This window comes from Melospiza georgiana, chromosome 5, assembly GCF_028018845.1.
Source record: "Melospiza georgiana isolate bMelGeo1 chromosome 5, bMelGeo1.pri, whole genome shotgun sequence".
In the NCBI taxonomy this organism is placed as follows: domain Eukaryota; kingdom Metazoa; phylum Chordata; class Aves; order Passeriformes; family Passerellidae; genus Melospiza; species Melospiza georgiana.
The window spans coordinates 50395730-50420837 of NC_080434.1; the positions used below are offsets into that span (position 1 = coordinate 50395730).

At 38.7% G+C, this 25108-nt stretch overlaps 2 protein-coding genes across 4 annotated transcripts in view; one reads left to right on the forward strand and one right to left on the reverse strand.

The window, feature by feature from the left end:
• The window catches only part of ATP8A1 (ATPase phospholipid transporting 8A1), a 100732-nt gene extending 83888 nt beyond the window's left edge, over positions 1–16844 (forward strand). For all 3 annotated transcript variants that reach the window (XM_058024035.1, XM_058024036.1, XM_058024034.1), the window contains 4 exons: positions 3685–3773; positions 4168–4260; positions 11934–12025; positions 12363–16844. In XM_058024035.1, the coding sequence (XP_057880018.1) occupies positions 3685–3773; positions 4168–4260; positions 11934–12025; positions 12363–12460 (372 nt within the window). In that variant the 3' untranslated portion in view covers positions 12461–16844. The remainder of the gene's footprint in view (positions 1–3684; positions 3774–4167; positions 4261–11933; positions 12026–12362) is intronic.
• Positions 16845–17949: 1105 nt separating this feature from the next.
• On the reverse strand, positions 17950–23211 carry SHISA3 (shisa family member 3). The gene is made up of 2 exons (XM_058024445.1): positions 22917–23211; positions 17950–22087 (listed from the first exon to the last, which is right to left on the reverse strand). The coding sequence occupies exons 1-2, from the start codon at positions 23209–23211 to the stop codon at positions 21636–21638; spliced, it is 747 nt and encodes a 248-aa protein (XP_057880428.1). The 3' UTR covers positions 17950–21635.
• Positions 23212–25108: the final 1897 nt, after the last annotated feature.

A 25108-nucleotide genomic window follows, 5' to 3' on the forward strand; every position in this document is an offset into this window, starting at 1 on the left:
TTATTAATTTTAAAAAAAATTGATTTATTGATGATTTTTTTAAGTTAATCAGACTTCATCACATAGAACATATCCATTTTAGTCATCTGTCCTCACCTGGGAGCCTCAAATTATGTTACCATTCTGATACTAACATATTTTAACGAATTAGTAATTTATATTTAAAGTTTTCTTTTTGTCTTTCACTTCAGGAGTTGTCTAAAGGGTTTTTATTTTTCCATTTAATTCCCAATAGGTAGCTTCCATTTTTACTCCTCAAACCTTCATGTTTAATTGTACTTGGTCTAGTAGCAGACATTTATTCGTGAGCCAGAATCTGCTATTCCCAGATATACTTCAAAGATCCTTCTCCATATTCAGTAGTTACATTCTCATTCACTCAAACAGGAATAGCAGAGCTGATCTTTGAACTGCCCAATTTATCTTCTCTGCTTCCCGTGGTCTGTCTTGGTTAATGTACCTAATAACCAGAGATCCTAACAGAGAGGAACTTAATTCTTTGCAATTCTAAGTAACGCAGTTCCTAATTAGAAGGAGCTAAAAGATGTTTTTTAAACTACTTAGCAAAGACTAGAGGCAATACACAAACTTACTTGTAGGAACTTCATTGCACTGGAAGTTAATGCAGATCTGTTTTATTACTATAACAGTAAGTACTTTGGCATATATGAAGGCAAACACATGCACATAACTACTACTAATGAAGTTTTTCAGTAGGTTGAAAAGAGAAACTTTTGCTGGTTTGATGATGTTGAGGCATTTTATAGCTTTTTAGTTTATAGGAAGGAGACGTACCCTCGATGATATTTCAAATAGATAAACTGAAAAGGGTGAACTTTTCTGCAGCAAGAATTTTACCACTGTTTTCATCTTTCTCTTCTTATTTTGAAAGGCTTTTTAAAATCTGAGCCAGCTGTTTTGGCAGATCATTTCATAATGAGGAAAAAGCAAATATTCTCTGTTCATTCTGACATGTAATTTCCTAGCACTACATCTTCAGCAGTTCTTTAAAAATGTTTTGCAGCCAGGATTTCTTGTCTGCCACTAAATCATGAAAAGGAACATTCCTCAGAAATTTTTTCTTTTTTGAAAAATGAGAACCTATATAAAAATCAAAACTAAAAAAAAATGTTAATTTATTTTAGAAAGTCTTAATATTGAGCATGAGCTACACACACAACAAATTATTTATCTTCCCTGCAGGATTTGTAAGTCCTTCAATAAACTGGGCTTCCCAGCTCTCATTTTGGATTACTTCTGAATTCCCCTGGGAGCCACTTTTGTGGCAGATTCCATTTGGTTTCACAAGGCCTAAAGGGGGAAGACTTGGCATAGAGCACAAATCTCTCACATTAGGAACAATTTGTAAACCACAAACAGAGGCAGCCAGAGTCCGTCCCCAGAACAGGCTGCTCCTGTTAGTGCCATTGTCTGAAAGGGATTGGTTTGCCATTTCCCAGATGACCTGCCTATGTGTAGAGAGATGTGAAAAGTTAGAGACAAAAATGTTTTCTACAGAGTGAGGGGGGAGCTTTCTTGTACAGAAAGGAAGGAAATACCTCTGTGGGATTTTATTTTTTCCCCTCTTCATCCAAAAAATACAAAGAGGGCCTCTGTCTTTAATGCGAATGTCGGCTTTAAATCTTTTAGGTTTGGATTAACTCTGTAAAAGAAAAAAATCTGACAGGCTTTCAAATATGACGCAGAAAAACTTTTTTTTTTACCTCAATTCATGTTGTTCATTTGTAAAGCCAAAGGCTGGATGGAGTGAATAGTAGGCGCCAGTTGTTCCTTCATTCATAGTTAGCATTACAATGGTCAGAATTAACATCCTAAGACCTACATTATCACTTTTGCTGTTTCACCAGCAAACATTTAATACCGGGTGGCTAACACAAGGACAGCTCTTTGCTATGTTCTTATAAATTAAAAAATGTTGTTAATAATAGGAAGTAACCATCATAATTAGTTCAAATTGCATTATTATGCTTTTTTTCTTGTTTTTAAGGGAACTGTCTATCTAATTACTAGGTAATTATAAAATGTCTTGCAAAATGCATTTATGACAGACATTTCCTATTAGCTCCTGTTCTAGAAAATGAGTATTTCATCAAATATGTCAAAAGTCGGGTTTTGCCTATAAAGTGACTGCTAATAGATTTTTTACTCTAATACATTTCCTCCTGATAAAAAATTTTCTCCTTTTTTTTCCCTTTTGAAAATATGAGTTGTTTTATTCTGAACCTGTTATTGCTCAGTGTTTACACCTTTGCTGGCAGCTGTTGACAGAAGTACTTAGTAGAATCTCAGGGCAATATCTATGTCCTTTTAACATAGTCATGAGAAGGTTACCACATTTTTTAAGTACATTCTAATGCTTTCCAAAGAATCAATGTCATTAGGAATTTGGATACAAAACAAGGTAAATTGAATTTTTTCCTTATATGAGAATTAGGTTTTTCCTGAAAATAATTAGCTTCTATTTTTGTATATTAACATGTTTGAGTATAATTCCTAAATGTTCATGTATGCATGTTGAGAAATTAGAATTCAGCTACTGCAAACTACCTACTATTTGTCTGTTAATTAAAACTAGTAAAATTTCGGCTTATTTATTTTACTTACCAAGGCTTAACCTGTGAAAGTAATTAGTCTCCAAGTAATTAAATAAAGGATTTGAAACTACACTACACTACTGATATGTAGTGGTGTTACTTTCAGCCTCTCTACAATTGAATTACATTATAAAAGTATTTCTAATACTGACTGCGATTCAAACCTGCAGTAACATGCTTCAGTAAGTATTTATCATACTCTTTGCATCCATAATATTATCAATGTAGACATTTCAGTGTGAATTAGAAGGGTAAAGACATTTTTTCTTTGATGTCCATATATTGTGATGTTTGTTTTGGCCATTCATTATGATTTTAGTTTTTAGTATTTCTACAGACCAAGTTGTGAACAGAAGAAATTCCTATGTATTACATATAGTGGTGTACAGAAAAAACAGATACACAGATAAAAACAATTACGTGGTTTTCAAATATTTCACCATGTATTAATGGTGAAATCTTCATTTAACAATATGTTGCATATTTTCGTAATTACATAAATAGTTGTTTCCTTATTTCTCATTTTTAATCAATCTGTTTAACAGGAGTCTGTGTCAGTGTGGGAACTGTGGTACAGCGAGTTCTGTGGGAGAAAACTTTGATCCAAGTTATATTGCAGGGTAATTGTAACAGTGTCCAGTATCCAAATGAGAGTCAGAAACTCTTATAGCCTGTTAGAGTAGATTGCAAGTTGAAAAACTATGCTCGTAATGTATTGAGAAAGTTGGGAAAGGGTGGATTTTTGATAAATCTGATTTTAATGGAAAAGCCTGTAATCATCACAGTTGTATAGAGCAGCATTGTGGAGGGTTGATTCTGCCATGCAAAGAGCTAAGCACTGTATCTTTCTACCAGCTTCTTGACCTGAAATAGTGCTTACTATTTACTGGATTTATGTTGCAACTCAGGGGATTTTAGAAAGGAGTTCAAGTTCTATTTCACATTAGTCAGACAAGAATGATTCATTTAAATTTGCTTTTGATAGCCTCCACAAACTACTTGATATTTCTAAGATTTTTTTTTTGCTAGTTCTTGTCATGACATCCTGTTTTGTGCATTTTTTCTTCAGGCAGCTATGATGTTCAGCTCTGGAGTGTTCTGGATGGGACTTCTGTGTATTCCTATGACAGCTTTACTTCTTGATATAGTATACAAAGTGTGAGTACGGAAATACCAGTGTTTACAGAAGAGAGTACTGACTTTTAAATGTGTGTTCTAATTACTAATATAATAAAAAACAAATTAAGAGCAATTCTGGTGATTTTGTAAAATTCTTTTTTACTGTCTTTGTTTGTTACAAACTTTATACAAGAGTTATTACTATTTTAAATGTTCAAATAATTGTAGTGTTTTATTAATAACTATTTTTTGTTTCTAATTTGCAATAACAGATGATAAAATAAGTTCTTTAGATTTGTTTTTTGATATTTCTCCTTAGTTTCAAGTCAGGGAAAATGGATTTATAAATTGAATATTTATAAAAGCATTTAAAGTATCTGTTGTTATACTTTCAAGAAGAGTAAGTCTGGCAGTATTTTGTGTGTACTTACAGAGTAAAGAGAGCTACTTACAAGACACTGGTAGATGAAGTTCAGGAGTTGGAAGCGAAGTCTGAGGATCCTGGGGCAGTTGTGCATGGCAAGAGGTACAGTAAAAATATGTAGAACATTGTCTTAAAAAACAAAGCTAAATATTTTTAGCTGTATACATGTATCAAAGACAAAAGGTTATTTTTCAAAAGCTGTACAAATGAAAAGCATCTGTGAAGGACCTTCAGGTCTACTGAGCCTGTGTTTTTTCATAGGTTTACACAGAGGTTTTACCAAAAGCTTTAACTGATATGTTTCTTTGTAGCTGACTGGTTTCTGGTTCTTATGTATAGAACAAGCTCGAGGTGCAGTTTTAATTCTGTGACTTTTGCCTGTGTTAACAATTAATTCACAAACAAAAGAAGAAGAAAATGGGTTAGAACAAAATGAGTTTAAATCTGCATCATTTTCTAGTATAGCCGTAAACAGGGCCTAAGCACAAAAACAAAAATTAAATTCTATAAAAGCTGCTCAGTAGCATAGAAAAAAACCAAAAAATGTATCTAGTATTTTCTGAAATTGAATATAATAAGCTGGTTTTGTATTTAATTCCAATCCAGAGCAAACTAATTTGATTAACCTATATGAAGTAAGTAAAATTTTTTACTTACAAGAATTCCCTTGTAACGTCCTCTTTCATGGACCAGGCAGATAATTTGAAAAGGGAGAAGGTAAAACTGAACAATTGAACATTTTCTACATGTAAACTCAGCATAAAGGTGTGCACTCACCAAAATATTTCAGACTTTTTAACCCCAAGCTGAACTTGTGGCAAGGACTCGCTGAATGTATGAGATGACAAAATCCCCCTCTCCCCCCCTTCCAATTCATTAGTGCCATCTGGCTGAGCTAGACCCTTCTTTTCTTGTTTTCATTTTCATGAGATTTGTGAAGTCTAAAAAAAAGCCAAAACTGCTGATACTTGATTTTCCTGTTCTTTCTTTTATTTGGACTGCTGTTCTTTTAGTATCTTCATGGCAAAAAGCATAGCCAAGAAGACTTTTTTCCTACCAAGCTATGCACAGAAAGAGACCAGAAAAAAACACAGCCACTTCTTTTACTATAGGTTCAATTTTCAGAAGGTACCTTTTGTTCATAAAGATACTTTAGCAATCTTACTGTATCCCTGTTCCAGTTCAGCGGGAATCAGTTTACTAGGATTTACCAGGTTGAGATCAAGTTACATCATGTACCAAGGTGATAACCATCATTTTTAATGGGACAGTATCCAGCTTGTACGAGCACTTTCACAAGAATGTTTTGTCTCTAGCTGGGTTCATCTTTCCTGGTAACAAGGAAGTGGGGTTATGGAAGCTCATCCTGCCAGCCATGGAACACCTAGTTTGGTGTGGTGGGTTACAGAAGAGGACACACCTGCATGCAGTCTCCTCTCGGGCTCTATATTTCTCTTTGTAGCAGCAGCTTCACAGTGGAAGTACTGTAGAATCCCCTAGCTGGTGGCAATTCCTCCTTCAAGCTTACTTTTCCTTCATCACTGCAAGACCTAACCATTGCTTGCAAGAGTAAGTTCTCTTGCTTTTAAAGGTGATGTAAATTGATTGCTTCAGATGCTTTTCTCCAGTGGCAGTGGTCATTCAAGCAGACTGAGGGAAATATCTTCCTCCAAATTAACCCACTCAACTATCAGTGTGCTGAGCTTTGAAGCAATGTGTGCTCTGTCCTCTTTTGCAAAGACCAAAAACTGTAGAAGTATGAGTTTCAGGAAAGAAAGCAAGTATTAGTGTTAGGATGGTGCTAAAAGTGGAACATCTTGTGGGTGTAGAAAAAAGTAAGGTAATCTACCTTTTAGTATTTCGTACTTGCATTCCCAAAACTTCCCTTGTATTCCCAATTCAGCTGCTTTAACTGCAGTTGTCTAGGCAGGATGCTTTTCCCTCATTCTACACACGTGTTCCAAAGCCCTTTTTATATAGGTAAAATGAACTTGGTGTTTTCACCACTGCTTCTGTAATTATCTATTTATCCCACAGTTAAATAGTTATGGGGGCTCCCTGACCGCTGTTTAGTTACCTGCCAGAATATCTTTCTTAGATCTAATTCTTCTCCACAAAGTTACTTTTAAATCAGTATTTCTGAAGGATACAAGCAACCTTGTGTGCAAATCACTGGATGTTACACAATTCAATATTTCTCAATATTTTATCCCCTCCATTATTTTTTTAATGTATTAAAATTCAGGTGATGGAGTATTCATAAAAGAATACTTTTATGGAGAAAGTATTCATTGTTAAGGAAATGGTCTGATGAACTGACTTACTTGCATCTACAAAAATTTGATTCAACTTTTTTAAACACTCTTGAGTCTCCTAAATTGCAAAAACTCAGATTAATTAGTTACCAGTACAGAGTAAGTAGTTAAATGGGTGAGGAATATCCTCTACATCTGTTTAAGATATATACATGATACTTTCTTATTCTAGTGTGTGCATATCTGTGAGAGTACCATTTTCTGTTACAGCAGAAAAAGGGTTTGTTCTCATTAAATGCCAAAAAAACCCTAAGAATATATAAATCAATGGATGATTAAAAGATAACTAAGAAATAGTGAGAAAGATAATTCAGAAACCTTTCCTCTCTGTCCACCCCCATTTTTGAAATACTACAACACTAAATAGAGGTCTCAGCTTCCAGAGATAACAGGTCAGGATTCTTGTATTGGACAGCTGTTGTAATCAGTGTGTATCTAAATATTTACTGAGAATGGGACCTACAAGAAAGCCAGGAGTTTTTATAAGGGCATGTAGTGATAGGAGTGAAAGAGGGTAGGTTTAGTTTAGATACTCGGAAGAAATTCTTTCCTGTGAGGGTTGCAGGAATTCATAAAATAATAATGTTTTTTTTTCTATAACTGTGTCTAATTGCCTGTAAAGGTATACATTTCATGTTCAAAAATAGTTAATATTCTGCTTGTCCATATAGTTACACATAATGAGCACAAGCATTTTAGTTACTGTGATCTAACATTGGTTAATTATGAAACCATGTTTTTTTTGGCTTCACATGTAGATATTTAAATATGCTTTTGAATGGCAACAGGGTGATTTATAATAGAGAGCCCACAATATTTCAAGTATAGAAAAAGAACAGAATTTAGTACTTGAATAGCTGAAAGCACTTTTCTCAAGTGTATTTCCTATGTATTTTGTATTTTCTTTACCAGCAATCAGATCTGTGCAGTGGAAACTTTATTATGCATTAACTAAGATATGTGCCTACTTCATGTTATTGTAAAAGTTTAAGGTAATCTTTTCACTGCTTAGCATTTAAGCAATGAAATTTGGTGAAATGAGGAGGAACATCAGTAAGACTTTTGCACTGGACTTCCAGAGGGCAGACTTTGGCCTATTTAGGAGACTTATTCAGAGAGTTCCTTGGGAAGCAGCCCTTAGAAACAAAGGAGTCCAGGAAAGGTGAGTGTGCTTCAAAACAGAGACCTTGAGGGCACAGGAACAGACTGTCCCTGTTTGCCAAAAAATTAGTTGACAAGGCAAACATCCAGCCTGGATGGGCAACAAGGTTGTGAAAGAAGTTAAGAATAAAAAGAGGATGTATCATCATCTTTGGAAGGAGGGTCAGTCAGGTCCCTCAGGAAGTATTTCAGGGGATTGCTAGAGCATGTAGGAAAAAAATTAGGCAGGCCAAAGTTCAGTTCTAACTTAATTTGGTAACTTTTGTAAAGGAGAATAAAAAATGTTTTCATAAATATTAATGGCAAAAGGAAGGGTAAGACCAACCTTTTTTCTCTATTAGATGAGGGAGGGAACTCCGCAGATGAGGAGGCCTTTCTCTATTGGATGAGGGAGGGAACTCCGCAGATGAGGAGGCCTTCTTTTCCTCAGTCTTTAGTGGGAAGAAGTTGTTCTCAGGACAACTGTCCTGGGCTGGTAGTTGGTATCAGGGAGCAGAATGGTTCTCATGTTATCCAGGAGGAGGCAGTCAGAGAGCTGCTGAACAACTTGGATGTTCATAAATCCATGGGACCGAATGGAATCCATCCCAGGGTGATGAGGAAGCTGGCAGATGAGCTTGTGAAGCCACTCTCCAGATTTAGCAGCTGTCCTGGCTCACTGGTGAGGTTCCAAGGGACTGGAAGCTGGCCAATGTGACACCCATTCACAAAAAGGGTGGGAAGGAGGATCCTGGTAATTATAGGCCAGTTAGCCTGACCTTAGTACCTGGTATGGTTATGGAACAGTTTATATTGAGTGTCATCACACAGAAATTACAGGGTCGCCAGGGTATCAGACCCAGCCAGCATGGGTTTAGGAGGAATAGGTCATGTTTGACCAACCTGGTCTCCTTTTATGACCAGGTGACCCAGGTGGTAGATGTAGGAAAAGCTGTGAATGTTGTTTATTTGGACTTCAGCAAGGCCTTTGACACTGTCTCCCACAGCATTCTCCTAGACAAGCTGGCAGGCCGTGGCTTGGACAGGAGCACTCTGTGCTGGGTTAGGAACTGGCTGCATGGCCAGGCCCAGAGAGTGGTGGTGAATGGTGCTGCATCCAGCTGGGGGCCAGTCACCAGTGGTGTCCCTCAGGGGTCTGTGCTGGGGCCACTCTGTTCAATGTCTATATTGACAGCATGGATAAGGGTGTTGAGTCTTTCATTGTAAATTTGCAGGCGACACTAAGCTGGGAGTGTGTGTTGACCTGTTGGAAGGTAGGAGGGCTCTGCAGAGAGACCTGGAATGGTCGGATGGGTGGACAGAGTCCAATAAGATGAATTTTAATAAGTCCAAGTGCCCAGTCCTGCATTTTGGCCACAATAACCCCCTGCAGCACTACAGGCTGGGGTGGTGTGGCTGGACAATGCCCAGGCAGAAGGAGACCTGGAGGAACTTGTTGACAGCCAGAACATGAGCCAGCAGGGAGCCCTGGTGGCCAAGAAGGCCAATGGCATCCTGGCCTGGATCAGGAGCAATGTGGCCAGCTGGAGCAGGGAGGTCACCCTTCCCCTGTACTCGGCACTGGTGAGGCAGCACCTTGAGTGCTGTGTCCAGCTCTGGGCCCTCAGTTTGGGAAGGACCTTGAGACACTTGAGGGTGTCCAGAGGAGGCAATGAGGCTGGTGAGGGGCTTGGAACACAAACCCTGTGAGGAACGACTGAGGGAGCTGGGGATGTTTAGCCTGGAGAAAAGGAGACTCAGGAGTGACCTTATCACTCTCTACAACTCCCTGAAAGGTGGCTGTAGTCAGGTGGGGTTGGTCTCTTTCTCCAGGCAACAACTGACAGAACCAGAGGACACAGTCTCAAACTGCACCAAGGGGAAATATAGGTTGGATGATAGGAAAAAGATTTTTACAGAAAGAGTGATCAAGTACTGGAATGGTTTGCCCAGGGAGGTGGTGGATCCCTGGATGTGTTTGAACAAAGACTGTATGTGGCACTCCATGTGGTGCCATGGTTTAGTTGAGGTGTTTGGGCATGGGTTGGACTCAATGATCTTGAAGGTCTCTTCCAGCCTAGTGATTCTGTGATTCAATCTGAACATTCCATTCAGGAATACAAGCAAGGAATGATGGTACTAGGAATGGTACAATAGACATGCTAATGTTTCAAATAAAATATTTTTATTTAAGTATTTTATTATTATTTTTATTCATGTCAGACATTTCATGGAAATTTTCTTATTTCAACTCAAATTAATAAGGATTTCACAGATGTATTTCAAAGGAGATGCAGCTGATAACTGTAACTAAGTGTATCCATAGTCTTCCACCTCCTTGGCTTCCAGTTTTACATGAAAATACTGATTTATTTATCCAGTCTCAGTATTCTTACAGTTTAGATTTCAGTCCCTAATTTTTTATTAATGTTGTCACTTAAACAGTTTACAGCTCTGAACTAAAAAAGAAAGCTCCTACACAGCATAGAGGAGCAAACAGGATGAAAAAAATCCCCAGAGAGTTAGCTTAGGAAAGCACTGAGAGTAAGATGTGTTTCAGTACTTCAGCCTCTCCATTCTTGATTCAGTCAGCAGATGCCAACTACCTTTCTGGAATTGGTACCTAATTTTTTTTTCTTACAAGGGAGTCTCATTCCATCTTTTCATTCAAAACATGGCCACAGAAGCAGTATCCCCTGCCTATCACCTTACCCTGCAGATTTTCCAGTTAGCATTCCTCTATGGGTGTGGAAATAGTAGGTTTATTTTCCTTTTCCAACTTAGAAAAGCCAAGCTTTCACCATATGCTTAAACTACCAGACTAGAGGGTAACAGAAAGATGAGATAAACCATTAGTCTCTCCATCTCTAAACAGTGGTTTTTCTTCATATATAAATGTAGAGTCACTTAAGGAAGAATGAACGTTTCTAATTTAGTGGCTTGAATGGTGATCTAGTAAGGAAAGCAGTCTAGTTCCCTTCCTTGCACCACTTAGTCTGGTTGATAGCCTGAGAAGTTAAGTCTGTTGAACTAATTGACAATAATATTAAAAAGTAATTTGGGTAATCAAAACTTGGTAACATAAGGTGTGTGAAATCTGTTTTTCTTACTACATCATTGCACGAGAGACAACTTTGCTAATCTAGCAAAACTGTAGCAATATCAAATCACTGTGTACTCACATTATACATAAGATGCATCTCTTTTTTAATTGAACTAATTTTAGACCAGTTTACATTGAGAGTAGGCTGGATTTTTCAGCATTTGAAGTGTTTAAGTGATAGGTTGGTATTTCTTGAAACACAGGCTGTAATTCACAGTGCATATCAAATCAAGAGGACACTGAAGAGGTCTTTTTGGGTTTTTTTAAAATATAGTCCCTTGCACATATTTAATATGTTATTAAAACTGTCAGATTTTGAAATTTTTCTTAGCTATGGCTCATGTACCTGGTATTTATTTAGTAATGTATGTTCCTATTAGAGAGAACTTTAGTGCAAGACAGAAAGGAAACCCAATGCCTTTGCTACTTGTTTCACTACAGTTAGCAGCATTTGGCTGACTCCTGAGTCTCAATTTAAAAAATGTTTAATGCTCCTGTTTTCCACTTGGGCTGAAATGGGGAGTACCTTGAGTCACACTAAAGCACAGTAATCATACAACACAACAAACTCAGTAGTGCTGGGAAGGAAGGAGGTGGGCTGAGGTGGCCAACCTTAGCAGCGATAGTAGTCTGTTTTTTGGGTATGATCTCCAGAAAAACACCTTCTAGAGATTCCTGGGGAAAGCTCCTTTCTAGAACACTTTTCATGGAAATAATGTTTCTGTACACACAGCTGATAACCATGAATGTGACTTTCCCTCCACTCATTTCCCACCCCTTTGGGGTACTGTGTCAATAGAGGCTGGGAGCGCTTTCTATGTAAGATAAAAGGGACTAATTCAGCCTTGCACTATTCAAGCTGTGCTACATTAAGGAAGACAGTGCCTTCCGTTTACATTGTGTGTTTCTAAAGGAGTCACACTCAAAGGTTCACAGTATTCTTCATTTATTTGTGTTGTCAGCACACAGCAGTGTTTCAAAAAGATATTTTGCCTGCACTGTAACAAGTAAAATCATTACCAGGGGTCAGAACTTAATAATCTGTCCTCATGCAAGCTTTTAATCATCATCTTAATAATTCATTAGGCACAATATAGAAAGAAAAAGGAGGGTGGACATTTCTCATTTAACAATTAATTCCCATTGAGCAGACTCAAAAATAAAGGGATAGGATAATTAGTAAGTAAATATTCTTCATGTGTCTACTTTCTCTCTAGCTTAACTGAAAGAGCCCAGCTACTGAAGAATGTTTTTAAGAAGAACCACGTGAACTTGTATCGCTCTGACTCTTTGCAACAAAACTTGCTTCGTAAGTGTTCACTGACAGAAATTAATGTACATTAATAACAGCAGTTAAATTCTGCCTTTCACTGCATTTATTTATAGCAAAAGTGCAGTATCCTAAACCCATAAGACCATATTCTTTGTCTGTGTTTAAGTTGCCCTTCATACCTAAGGTACTGTGCAGAGCTCTTTCTGCTGTTTTATAACTGCAAAATTCTGTAAGAAATGGCACAGTATTCTACTTACTGTTGAAAAGTGGTTTATTCCCTTCTGTTCATCTTTGTTAAGTTGCTTTTATTAAAGTTTTTAAAAAATTAAAATTATCAAAGTTAATTTGTTTCTATTTCACTTTGTATCTGCAGATGGCTACGCCTTCTCTCAAGATGAAAATGGGATTGTTTCCCAGTCTGAAGTCATAAGAGCTTACGATACCACAAAGCAAAGGCCTGAGGAGTGGTGAAGGAACACAGCTGGACATCTAGGCCTTAGTTGTTACTTTTGTGAGACAGGCTACTAGATCTTTGCTGGGAGCTGTGACCATGGTCCAGTTATCAGACACTGAAAGATCTATGATGGCCTTGTTCCATAAAGTTTGGATTTGTGTATTCAGTAGACATAAGCACTGTGCAACTATACTGTAACACACCATCTCTAAATTTTTAACGAGTATTTGCTTAGCCTTTGTAAACAGATTGGAATTTACCTTGTATCTTGCCAGCTTGCTTATTTTACAATGAATTTGGATCAATACTGGTCATACACTAGAAAGGCAGTGGTCAGATTGCTAAATGTACTTTACATTGACAGATCAACTAGCATCTGTGAAAGATTTTAAGTGTTAATATATTTAAATATATTTGATAACAAGCCTTTGATTTCAACAAGTGCTGAAAAAAACCCAGTATCTTAATGGTGTTAATTCACCTTCTTTAAGAAAGATTTTGAGTCAAGATGCTCATAGATGTTTGTGTCAAACTAATCTAAAAACATTTGCCAAAGAAGTTCCATAAATGTTTTCTGTTAGAAACAATTTGAAAGGAAACTATCTCCAGTCCTGATCTCAGAACTGCATGCTTGAGTCTCCACACTTGAGGAGAAGGTATAGTGAGTCTAATTTGAGTGGCCTTTTTGGCATTTGCTTTCAAATCTGCAAGTCTTTGCACCTTTGGCCTTATACAAGCTTTCCCCTTATTTTCATTTAGTATTGTGTATGTTGAATATGGCTGCCAACTTGTATAATGGAGTACACGTAATACTTTATCCAATTTTTAAGAATTGCTCTGCCTTACTTCCCTTTAGCAAACTTAATTATTTTTGTGATGCTTAGTTGTATCTGCTTATACTGTAGGTTCAAAAGAAAGTTTGTTTAAACTTATTTTTTAAAATTAATCAAATTTTCAACATTTTTATACTAGAATTATTTGAAATGCATACATTGAAATACAGAGCAAAGCATGCCCTTCGCTAGTCTGTGGTATGTACTGGTTTATTTGCACTAAAGTCACTTCCTGTAAAGGTGTGAAGTACATTGCAGCAGTCTCTTTACAACTTTTTGGTCATGCAGAATACTTATATACTCTCACCTTTAATTAAAATGGAGAGGAAGTGACTGCAGGAAAAGATACACACCTGGTATGAGGGGAAAAAAAAGAGGGCAGTATTAAATGAGAACATTGTGATACATGCTTTAACTAGTTATACTTGGTATTTCTCAACTTACCATCCAACAACCGTCAGGTTTCAAACTAAGAAAGGCTACTTGAACTTTAAAATTTAGCTAATTCTTGCCTCTCTTTAGTCCATGTTTAATTCTGGGTTTAAAGGCCACCACAATTACATTAAAAATACAATTTTCTATAGTAGCAGTTGATTATGCTGTTAAGTAAATTTTTGTGAATTGCATAGGAATTATCTCTTTTTCCTTTCAATGGAGATCAACCAGATGGAAAAGCAGAACAACAATATCCCCAGTGATCTGTTAAATTAAGTATTTTACTCTTTGCTCTCCAAATCATAACAAGTCATCCAATCCCATCTTTTCTCTGCCCTCCTTCATTTGTCTTTACGAAAGGTGACTTTACCTCCTTGCCTTTCATCTAGCTAAATGCTTAACATGTAATTAATCTCACTATACAAGTTTCTTATCTTCCATTCTGAGAGAAACTTAAAAATACACAGAGAAAGCCCAACAGAAGGCACTATATGAAAGTACCTATTTAGGAAGGTGTATCAGTGGCAAGGCAGTCTGCCTTTCATGTGCCTGCTATGCAGTGTCTTCCTCTCACTAGCCCGGAGTGATCTCTAAACAGCAGGCACAAGGAGAAAGGGAGCTAGAAACAGTACTGCCAGTCAGTCATGCAGACAAGAACTGCCTTCAGAAAAGCCATTGCAGGCATGGATAAATAGATGGATCAATATGGGAGGGCCAAATCACTTGACCTAAGGCAAGAAAAAATTCGGGGGCATGCCCCTTTCCTAAAACAGGGATCCCTATTTGCTGTCATCCAAGGGACAATGACCACCTTCAAAACATTTCTGAAGTTAACCATGACACTGTTGCTCCTTTTTAATCTTTCTGTGTACTTAATTCACATAAAATTAATCTATACATAGTCTCGTAATGGGCAAATTTTTTTCTGTTCTAATTGGTTGAATTGCTAATTATGCCGATACGGATTAGAATAGACTGTGAAATACATGCAGTGAGATATTTACATGATCTCTTATTCTTCCTATGAAATAAAATTCTGTTTTACCATTGTCATACAGTTTGAAGAAAAAAACACACAGTAGATCCCAAATTAACTACCTTAAAAAGCAAGAAAATGACTGAAACAACTCTAAGGTCCTCAATTCAGACTAATTTAAAGGTTTGTAAGATAATCTTATCACAGCATTTCATGCTTACATTTTTTTCAGAATTTGAAGGAGTATTTCACAAAGTGCATTTTTTTACTACTTCTGATGTATTTTTCCCATCTTGTACTTTTTCTGATAATTAGTGGTTGAAAGATACCACTTCTTAAAAATAGCAAAAAAGACAAATGAGGCAAAAACAGTGGGTTTTGATTGCTCATACAATTCCATTTTAAAATACAAGATTATCTTATATATGTGTGCCCATTTTTAAATCAGGCCAAGTATACAATATGCACTTTATTTTCACTTTAGGTACACAGTAATATAATCTAGTTCCATCCTGTTAGTATGTCATACCTTTGTTAAAATAAGGGGATTCTGCTGATGTTTGTTTAAAGGAAAAAAAAAGAGTTGAGGCGGAAATGCTCATAATAATGCCTCTGTTCTTACTGTTCCAAAATTCAAAAGTGTATTAAATAGAGAGTTCACATGGACTTTCCCATCTCTTTCATGGGCACTGCAAGTTAATATTAAAAATTTCCATCTAAAAGATGAACCTGTGCCACTAAAAAATCGGGTATCTTATATAAATACTTTTGCTTGATTATTTTTAAATATATACATACATATATATAGAAATTATTCAAAAGAGTAACTGGAAAAAAAATTTTAACAAACCTATTGACAATTTGTATCTGGAATTTTTTCTTGCCATTTCCTAATTTTACACATATTTTTGCAAAGCAGTTTCAACAGATTTATACTTAGTCATCATTCTATTTGTATAAAATGATAAATAAAATATTTTGAAACGCTAAGAGATAGCTGAAGATTCTTATATGTCCACATGCATCCATAAAATTCACCTTGTTACAAAGATGAGCATTAAGTGTCTTAAGATGTGTATCATGACATTTGAACCCATCTTGAAGGATGAGTAATTTGGAATATGTATTAAATTTAAGGAGAAAAGTTTTTCCCTTTTTTTCTTGTGTATTGTGTAAAAGCAGGTGTAGTTCTGATAAATTTATCATTCTGTCTGCATGAGGCACTATTTCTCAGTGTTCTGAGGCGATGCATGGTGGTTGTTGATCCCTGTTTTTTAATGCCTTCGTTAAAAGTCTGCTCATAATATATTGAGAAGCTAGTGCTGTAAGCAAATGAGTTTGTCAGTTCAGCTTCCTTGGTACTGGATGTTTTCACTGGTTACAAAACTCCACAAATGAGTTTCTCCTTCCCCCTCTCTGCCCTCGCTCCCCAGTTTCCTCGCTGTTAACCAATAGATCTTTATTAAACAAAGGAATATTTTAGCATTCCAAACCTGGTTCCTGCTTATGCAAACCACTACTCTTATAGGGTTCAACCAGACTGCTTGTGAGTATAAGGACTGCTCATCTGAGCAATGATGTGCAAAGTTGGGCACTTTTGAGGGTCGATACTGAAATAAAAGTATTTCCATGTAGAGTATGATTTGTAATTGCAAAGCTGTGACCAGAACAAGTTTGTTTTGTTGGGGTTTTTTTAAGTCATATTTTATGGTGTTTTTTTAATGTAGCATAGAAGCCATAAATGCGTTAATATTGTTTTTCTACTTCAACATAATTTTTCATAACGATTTTCAGTGTTTGATATGTATTAACCGCTGCAGAAAGCGGTCAGTCTGAAACAGCAAAATTTGCATTCAAGATGAAGTAAGGTTTTACAGCTCCACTAAGCCATTACTGCTGAAACTGTTGTGGAAATTATGAAGCTGCATGAATGAAGATTTTTTGACTCGGTGTTTATGGTAGTTTCTCAGGTTTAGTTTTAACTGGATGTTAAATGCACTGTGTTTTTTAAATAGTTCTTTTAGTAACACATTCAGTTCTATGCAGTGTTAAATGTCATTTGGCATTTGGTGAATGTGCATGTTTTGAACTGCAAATTTTAAATGTTTTGTCATTTAATTGTTAAAAAATGAATAAACTTTGCCATTAAATTAAGAAGCTTTGTTGACTTTATTGATTGGAAATGTTAGGGATTACTTTCAGAGGAAAACATATCTCATTCTTGGGTTTGAATACTTTAAAATGAGACATACTAGAAATATTATTTCACAAATATTATCAAGTTCTTGCATTTTTTAAGGTATACTGGAAAAGTAGTAAATTGGTTTAAGGTTTGTTGGGGTTGGGGTTTTTTTTTGAACACCTTTTTGGAGATGTCTTTTTCAGTTCTCATGTGAAGTCTAGAAAAGTTCAAAAAATTTAAGGAGCACAGGAGTCTGCAATTTAGTGACTGCCAGCCAAGCCTTAACATACTCTGGTGGTGATACCCTATTTTGAAAGAGAAGTATGTAGTACAAGAATGGTAAGAGCAGGAATAAGGAAACGTCACCTCCCTTTTCAGACAACAGTGGTAAATACTGTATCCTTTGGCTTTGATAGTAGCTGGTGTTTCTTCCCTCTAACAGAGCCCACCACTGAAAAAAATCAATATTTTACTACCTTAACTGAGTTTTGGTAGTAGCTGGGTGACTGATTTTTATATGTACACTAGACAATGAATTTATTTTGCATTCTGTCCAAGCAGGTTTGATAATACATGCATCTTAGATAGTGCTAGTTTCACAAGATCCAGTCTCTAGTAGCAGAGCTGGTTTAAGGATATTCCACCTGATAATATTTTACATCTCTCTTATACTGGCAGTCATGAGGCCATTGAAATTATTCATTTTCTAATCCAGTTTATAATGATCCAGGCTTCCTCTCAAATCCTTTCCCTTCTTTCTTACAGCAAACATTATTTTTAAACTAAAATAATTTCACTAACCTGATTCACACTACAGCCTCCTGAATTTTTGCACAAGCCATAGATGGAAAGAATAGAAGAACAGAAAGGCATTTCCTTTTCTGCCTTTGCTAATGAAAAGAGGATAGCATGGAATTATAGCCTTGGTGTCACTGTGAGTCAAAAACTTTAGGTGCTATGAGTGGCTCCCTCAAAAGCAGACTCACTGTTCAGAGGAGTTCAAGTTCAGACAGTACATTGCAATAGGCAGCAAAACAGCACTGAAAACCAACTTCAACTCCTTAATGTTCCTTAATATCCTTATGTCAAGATGCAACTGAGCAGTAATGACAAAATACTTATGAAATTGTCAGGGTTTTTTATTCCAGTGGGATTAGTATTACAAATAATCCGTGAGTTTATAGCCACATACTGTACTGCTTACCTAGTTTCAAACAGAATCCTTCAGACATTCTTGCAAGTACTTGTAATGTTTTTCCTAGCACTGGAAAGTCTTGATGCATTTTGGAGGTACACACTTCAGAATCCCAAATTGTGGAAACACAAAACAAATGGCATGCCACTGTTGCTCATTATCCACAGAAGGCTTGGGTTTCATCTAAGTCATTACCAGTTAATGGCAATCAAAGCATTTGTGGCATTGTGTGTGAATGACAGTAATCAATTTAATGAGTGTGAATATTCTTTCATTTTGATTTTAGATTGTTGTAGTGCTAGTAAAAAGGAGTACGAACTAAATTCAGAATTCCAAAAGAAATAGTTAAATCTACTTTGTTAACATGGCAGTAAAGCAAGTACTGCCTGTAAATGTTACTTCTGATAGTAAGCAATTGCCTTCAGTTCAAGCATACATCCAGCCCTTCAAACCATTTCATTAGTCATTAAAGTGCTATCACAATGTCATTTCTGTTCTGTCTGCAAGTTTCAGGAAAATTTCCTGTTCCTATAAATCATAGGAGTATCTAATGCCAAAAGGCTCTTTCCATTAGGAAGGAAATTCAGCATTCTTACTGGCACACCAAATCCATCTGGGTCGGAAACTACTGGCACAGGCAGCATTGTTTCTGTCCATGGGCTTTATTCTGGCCACCTCCTTTCCTCTCCCTTCAGCTATGTGGGTCACTGCTACTCTAACTACATGAACAATAATATATATTTTTTTAATTTATAGTTTCTTCTTTGTGTGTCTATCTGCAGATGGTGCATAATCCCCACCTCAACTATTTTGTAGGTAGCACAGCACAGCTATTTTCACTACAACTGATCTTTCCCATCCTAAGAGTCACATTTGCAGGATTTGTTGCAGTCTGGCTACTGATCTGTGAAATACTTAGCACTCTGTAAACTTACAGACTTATCTAAGTCTAGTTCAATGAAATTATTCCTGTATGTCAAGTTCTTCAACCATTCTATGAGGACAAACCCATTATGCAGTATCAGAGGAAGAAAGGAAGAGGCTCAGAGGCGTCTTCCCTGCTAGGCTGAGTTTTTTCTACATAGCAAACAGCACAGCTCTCTTTAGGCTGAATAGTCATTAACATTTAAAGCTACATGCAAGTGTAGCAAAAATCTGTCCCTGTGTTAAAACATTAATAACTGACTGCAGAGCCCTCTGAGACCATCACACTGAAGCAGCCTGGCCTGTACAGCACCAAATGGTAATGGGCAGTGACTGAGCCAAACTCTCAGCTTTGCTGTGTACAGTCTTTCTTTCAGGAAAACACTCAATTTCAGCCACTCACCACCTGTGTCAGTGGCTCTGATGACTAATTGCTCTTTAAAGGTACATAAATTGCCCCTTCTTAGTTAAAAGTGATCAAGTTTCTGCTTCCAGAATGGGTCTGTGTTGCCTTGGTTTACTAGATAAAGATTTCTTCTAATTGGAGATTAACTATAATTTGTAAAAAAATACAGTTGAGTTGGTTTGCTGTTTCTGCTGTATACAGGAGTGATCAATACATCTCACAGTATGCTTCTGAACAAGACAGCTGCTACATCTTAAAATATTCAATGATTTTTCAAAAAAGTTACTTGACAAACAGTCCCATCCATAGCCATTCAAAACATGCAGTGGAGAGTCCTGTGCAATCTTAGCAAAGGCAAGCAAATTTTTTCTTTCTTGAAGATTGTTTCTACAATAAAATTACAGGCCAGAATTTAACTTTCGATTCATTTCCTGAATACTTGAAATCTAATTTTTAGTGTCTTGCAAAACATATACACATCTGTGTATCATTTGGGTTGTAATTAATGATTACAGCATTCAAGCTAGAACCTATTACTTAAAACATCATTGTATACAACTTGTCTTTTTGCATTTCTAGCAGTAATGTTTGCTGGATTATAATGTTAATTGTGCAGTTAAAAACTTATTAAAATAGTTATTTTGAAAAATTTTTGTCATAACTACTGATCACTAGATATTTGCTATGAAAAAAGTATTCAACTCTTGAGAAAGAACCAATGAAGCTTTTCTAAACTACTTGTTAAATAGGTCAGCTATAATGTACTTCAACAGATCCTGCACACAGGGAGTTTGAGGCTGATAAAACAGGAAAGCTCAGCCTCTGATATTGTAGATTCTGACCCACAGAATGACTTCAGTTTTTCACAAAAAACAAGTATACAGAGAAGCCCTTTAATGACTGCATTTTTTACTTGTGTATTTTCCATTTGCTTACTGCATGTATTTGGTTTAGATGCTTTTTTTTCTTCTTCCATTTGGTTTGTTGGTTTACTTAGGTGAAGGAATGTAGAAGGGCAAACAGAATTTATTCCTAGTGCAGGATGTTTAATCCAAAATACCCAACTAATCAGTGTCGTTTTCAACACTTTTTCACTCCAGCTGCATGTAAAACACATAAATGAATCTAGTAGTTTGCTATATGGTCAGAATTTTGTATTATATTAAATCTGCACAACAGGTGCAGGTAAAGTTGTAAATCATTTTAAAAAGCAGAATAAACTATTTTAACAGGAAAAAAGTACAAAAAGAGTTACACCAACCAAATTCAACAAACACTACCTGTACAGAGTCATACTGATGACAGAGCATTTCAACCACACAGTTTATTGGGTTGGTTTTTTTTTTTTTTTTGCGTGTTACTACTAAATAATTAGTGATGTCAATGGTGTAAATACATTTTAAATTACAAACTCGTCTTTACATTTTATACATGGCTAATTTTACAAACAGAACTTCATGATCAGTTTGTCCAACTTACACTTGCTGAGCAAAAAGCTGACAATAAATACTTCCTTCTGAAGAATGCTTTAGTAGACCGCTATTTTTAGAGTTTTATGCGGAGAAGTTATTGGTTATATTGCTGAATACATTCTGCTTTCCTCATAGATAATTTGGCTGTGTGAGACTGTCCTGATCTTCCACTAGCCTAATTACTGCTAGTTTTATCTACCATCGTTAAAATTTACTAATACAAATATGCAGTGTAAGTTCAGGTAGATTACGTGTATTTTTAAAAAAACTCTGCATTTTAATATCTAATAAAAATTCTTCCCCTTACTTTCATTGCTCATGGAAGTGGTAAGCAGATGTTTCCAAGGATCCTCATTAGTAAGTTCTTACTTCTCAGGCTTATTGCTGCTTTATAGAACTAGTCTGATTATTATCAGTGGGAAGCAGCCACTGTTTGTTAACTAAGTTAACTGCATTAGGGTATAATGTCATTTGTAACACTGAGTACCTTCATCCCAACATGGTTCTTTTACTTGTCTCTGAACACATTCTGCACAAATTAGGCAGAGCAGTCCTGTTTTAGAGCAACTGTTTGGAGTGTTTTACAATTCCTTTGTAAGTGTGATCCAAGTTTGGGAAATGCAATCTCAAGTGAGACCCCTCACTTTTCAAGGGCAACTCACCCACAGGAACAGTTCTGACTTCTGTAGCCACAGAGCACATCAGTGTGACACCCAACAGCAGCCGCCCCTGTGGTTGCAAAGGTTGCATTACTTCTTCACGAGTTCCTTCAGCTCTGAGTAAAATCAGAGCAGCTCTTCCCAGCCAGGGCAGGCTCTGGCTGGAGAGGATACCCAAAGTATGGCGGAGACACCAGAAATCCTGATGGCTGGGTCAGGTGGACTGTGTGGGCTGTCTGGAAGCAGCCAGACGTGTAGGGTGGAGGTGAGGACGGCACAAGGCAGCCTGGCTCTGCCCGGGGGAAGGAGAACCTGCGGACAGAGCTGCTGGTGGAACTGGAACTGGTGGCGGTGCTGGACTGCCGGGATGGGGTCCTGAAGCTCGTGGAGGCCAAGATCATGGGAAGGGTCTCGGTCTGATAGCTCCGCAGGGAAAATCGGATTGGCTGTGACGGCTGTTTAGGTCTTAAACATGTGCAACAATAAACTGCTACCAGCGAGCCCAGGATAATGAAGGCAATAAATATTGATCCAACAATGAGGAATGGAACGTAGATTGGTTCTGGCAGAAGAGAGAAGAAGAAAAGCCATGCAAATTAGCCCACTTAAGTAACAGGTTTTCTGTGTAGAAATAAACTCCACAGTATTTATGAAACCCCACAATATTTCAGTCCCAATAACATACCAATCTGCTTAGAAAACAGAGCACCATTAGCATTGAAACAAAATCATAGTTTAAACCCTGCAGGTTCCAGTAAAAATTTATTTCTATTACAGTTTTAATAGTTACCAAAGGTAGAAGCCGTCTACATCGTGTCCCCTTCATTGGTTCTTGGTAGGTATAGCTCAAGAATCTCACTCCTCTCCCCCTCCCTCATCCCCCAAATCGCCGGGACTGTGCAGTGTAACAGCTTGAATCTGCAGGTGAAGCGCAAATGCTGCAGATGCTGTTAAATCGCTTCCTTTCCTAAGGTGGAAGATAAGTGCAGAGCGTGTGACTTGGGAAACCAGTCTCCGTATGCGCAGCCGGATTTCTTTTGTTTGGGAAACTGACGGCCACTAGCACGGTGGGCTGTGCGTGCAGAGCACCGGGGCGCACTCACACCTCCGGCAGCAATAAAGTTAGACAGCCAGAGCAGAATTTGCCGATGTGAACTTGAAATACAAGTGCACCATGCGGTCAGTAGGGGTCCTGCTGCCGGTGCCCTCGGGAGCGCGGAGCTGCGCCCCCCGGGCTCCCGGACTCGCGGTCCGTCCCGGCGCGGGGCCGCCCCGCAGCCGCTCTGAGCGCACCTGGAGCCGCCCCGCCGCCAGCCCACCCCGCAGCGGCCCGGGGGATGCTCCGCGGGACCGTCTCCCGCCCGCCCCGGGACCCGCGGCCGGGCACTCACGGGCGGTGACTCCCGGCTCCGAGGGCTCCCGGTCGTTGGTGCAGCCGCCCTGCTCCAGGCGAGCCTCGGCGGCGGCGCAGCAGTAGCGCAGGGCGCAGGAGCCGCAGCAGATGGTGGCGGCCGCCGTGTCGAAGCCCTCGGGGCACTGGAAGCCCTCGTGGTAGCCCCCCTGCCCGTCCACCCAGCCGTGGCAGTACTCGCCGCCGCCGGGCTGGCCCCCGCCGCCGCCGCCCAGCAGCCCCAGCAGGAGGCAGCGCAGCAGCAGCCGCGGCAGCGCCCGCCGCCGCCCCGCCATCTCCCCGCCACCGCCCGACGGGGCGCGCAGGGGGCGGCCCCGGGTGCCGTGCGGGGCCTCCTGCGCCGCGTCCGGGGGCTGGGAGGCAGCTCCCACAACACACACACCCTCACACAATCCTTACACACTCTCACACAACCCTCGCACTCACACACCCACCCTCAGACACCCCCACACACCCCCGCTTTCACACCCCCACATACCCCCACACAACCCACACACACACACACACACACCCCTTCACACACACACACTCACACTCTCACTCACACACACATACACACTCTCACACTCACACTCTCACACACACACTCTCACACTCTCACTCACACACACACACTCTCACACTCTCACACACACACTCACACACTCACACACACGGCTCGCCCCCGCCGCTCCCCTGCCGCCCCGGCCCCGCCGCCTCCCGCGCCCCCCAGCATCGCCCCGCCGCTCTCTGGGCCGGCCCCTGCGGCTCGGCCGGTCCCGCTCGGTACCTGTCGGTCGGACGGGCCCGGCGCGGAGGGAGGCAGGGAGGGAGGCTGCGGCCAGATCAGCGTTTGGTCTCCGAGGGCCGGTTGTTCTGGGCTGGCTGTGCCCGGCCTCAGCCACAAACGCGCGGAGCGGAGCGCGGGCAGCTCCCGTCCCACACACCCCATCGCGGCCCTCACGCCCGGCCGCCACAAGCAGAAGGGTCTCTGCGCTGGCAATTTATTAAAGCAGCCCTGTGCTTCTAAGGGTTAAAAAGCAAGTACAGCGTATGATTTATTACAAAGACTTTTTGCTTTTTAACCTGTTTCCCCTCCTCAATACTTTTTATGTGCAAAGATATAACAGCATATCCCCAGAAGATTTATAGCCCCTCTTAGTCAAACACCAGGCCCGTCACCTCTGTTTTCCAAGAATGGGTGTGGGGCTAGGGAGGAGGAACACATCTGTTCATATGAGAATCCAATCCTTTTTCTGCTAGAAGAATAATAGCAAATCACCAAGCAAAAACCACAAAAGAAACTGCTTATTCATTTATTCTAGAGGAAAAAAACATTTTAAATGAACTGAGCAGATTTGGACTTCTGGTTCAAGCAAAGAAACATTTCTGTAAATGATGTCTCCCGTGTGTGCTATCAAAGAGGCACTCTAGCTCGAATGGTGAAAGTACTTATGAAACTTATATTAAAGCTGTGCTGAACGAAAGAATGCATTTTTCCTGCATCTAAAACTTCCTGACATCATTTACTGCTGGGGTATAAATATGTATATCAGAGTCTGACCACTTGTCCAACATTTTGAATGCCCATGTCACTAATTTCCAAAGTTGGCAAGTTTAGTCAAACAAAAGGAACAAAGTGTGCTGTGTACCAGCAATAATACTGTGCACTCAGAACCATCTATCAAGACATAGGACTTCTGGCCAACTCCTAAATACATTCCACAAACACTATATTTGTGGGGTTTTTTCCTTTTAACTAATCTATTCTATTTTTTTTCCTCTCTGACTCTTTTTTCCTGTTTTGATTTCTGTATGTATAATCAGTACTACCAAATCAGAAAAGCAAATTTAAAAAATTGCATAAATGAAAAATATTTTTCATGGCTGTTTAACAGATATGGCTATAGCAATAACAAAACTGGATACAAAAGAAAAACATATAGATTCTGAAAGTGAAAATGTGCTATTTTGTCCTCCTCTGCATTTTCATTTTGAAATGATGATGTGGATTAAACTTTTACCAGGTGTCCTGACTACAAGTTCCTAGTTTTTATAAGCCAATGTTAAATATTAATACAGTTTTGCATTTACTTCACCGTGGTTTTAAAGCAAACATAACCTTCATGGAATGTTTTAAAATGTATGACTTTTAAAGGCCTAATCCAACTTCCAGGAAGGTCAAAAGGAATC

Bases quoted from the DNA above. Each gene is read 5' to 3' on its own strand.
- SHISA3 (XM_058024445.1), bottom strand. From the start codon at position 23,211: ATGGCGGGGCGGCGGCGGGCGCTGCCGCGGCTGCTGCTGCGCTGCCTC. The intron at 22,088-22,916 runs GTGAGTGCCCGG...CTCTTCTGCCAG, and splicing joins GGAGCCGGGAGTCACCGCCC to AACCAATCTACGTTCCATTC.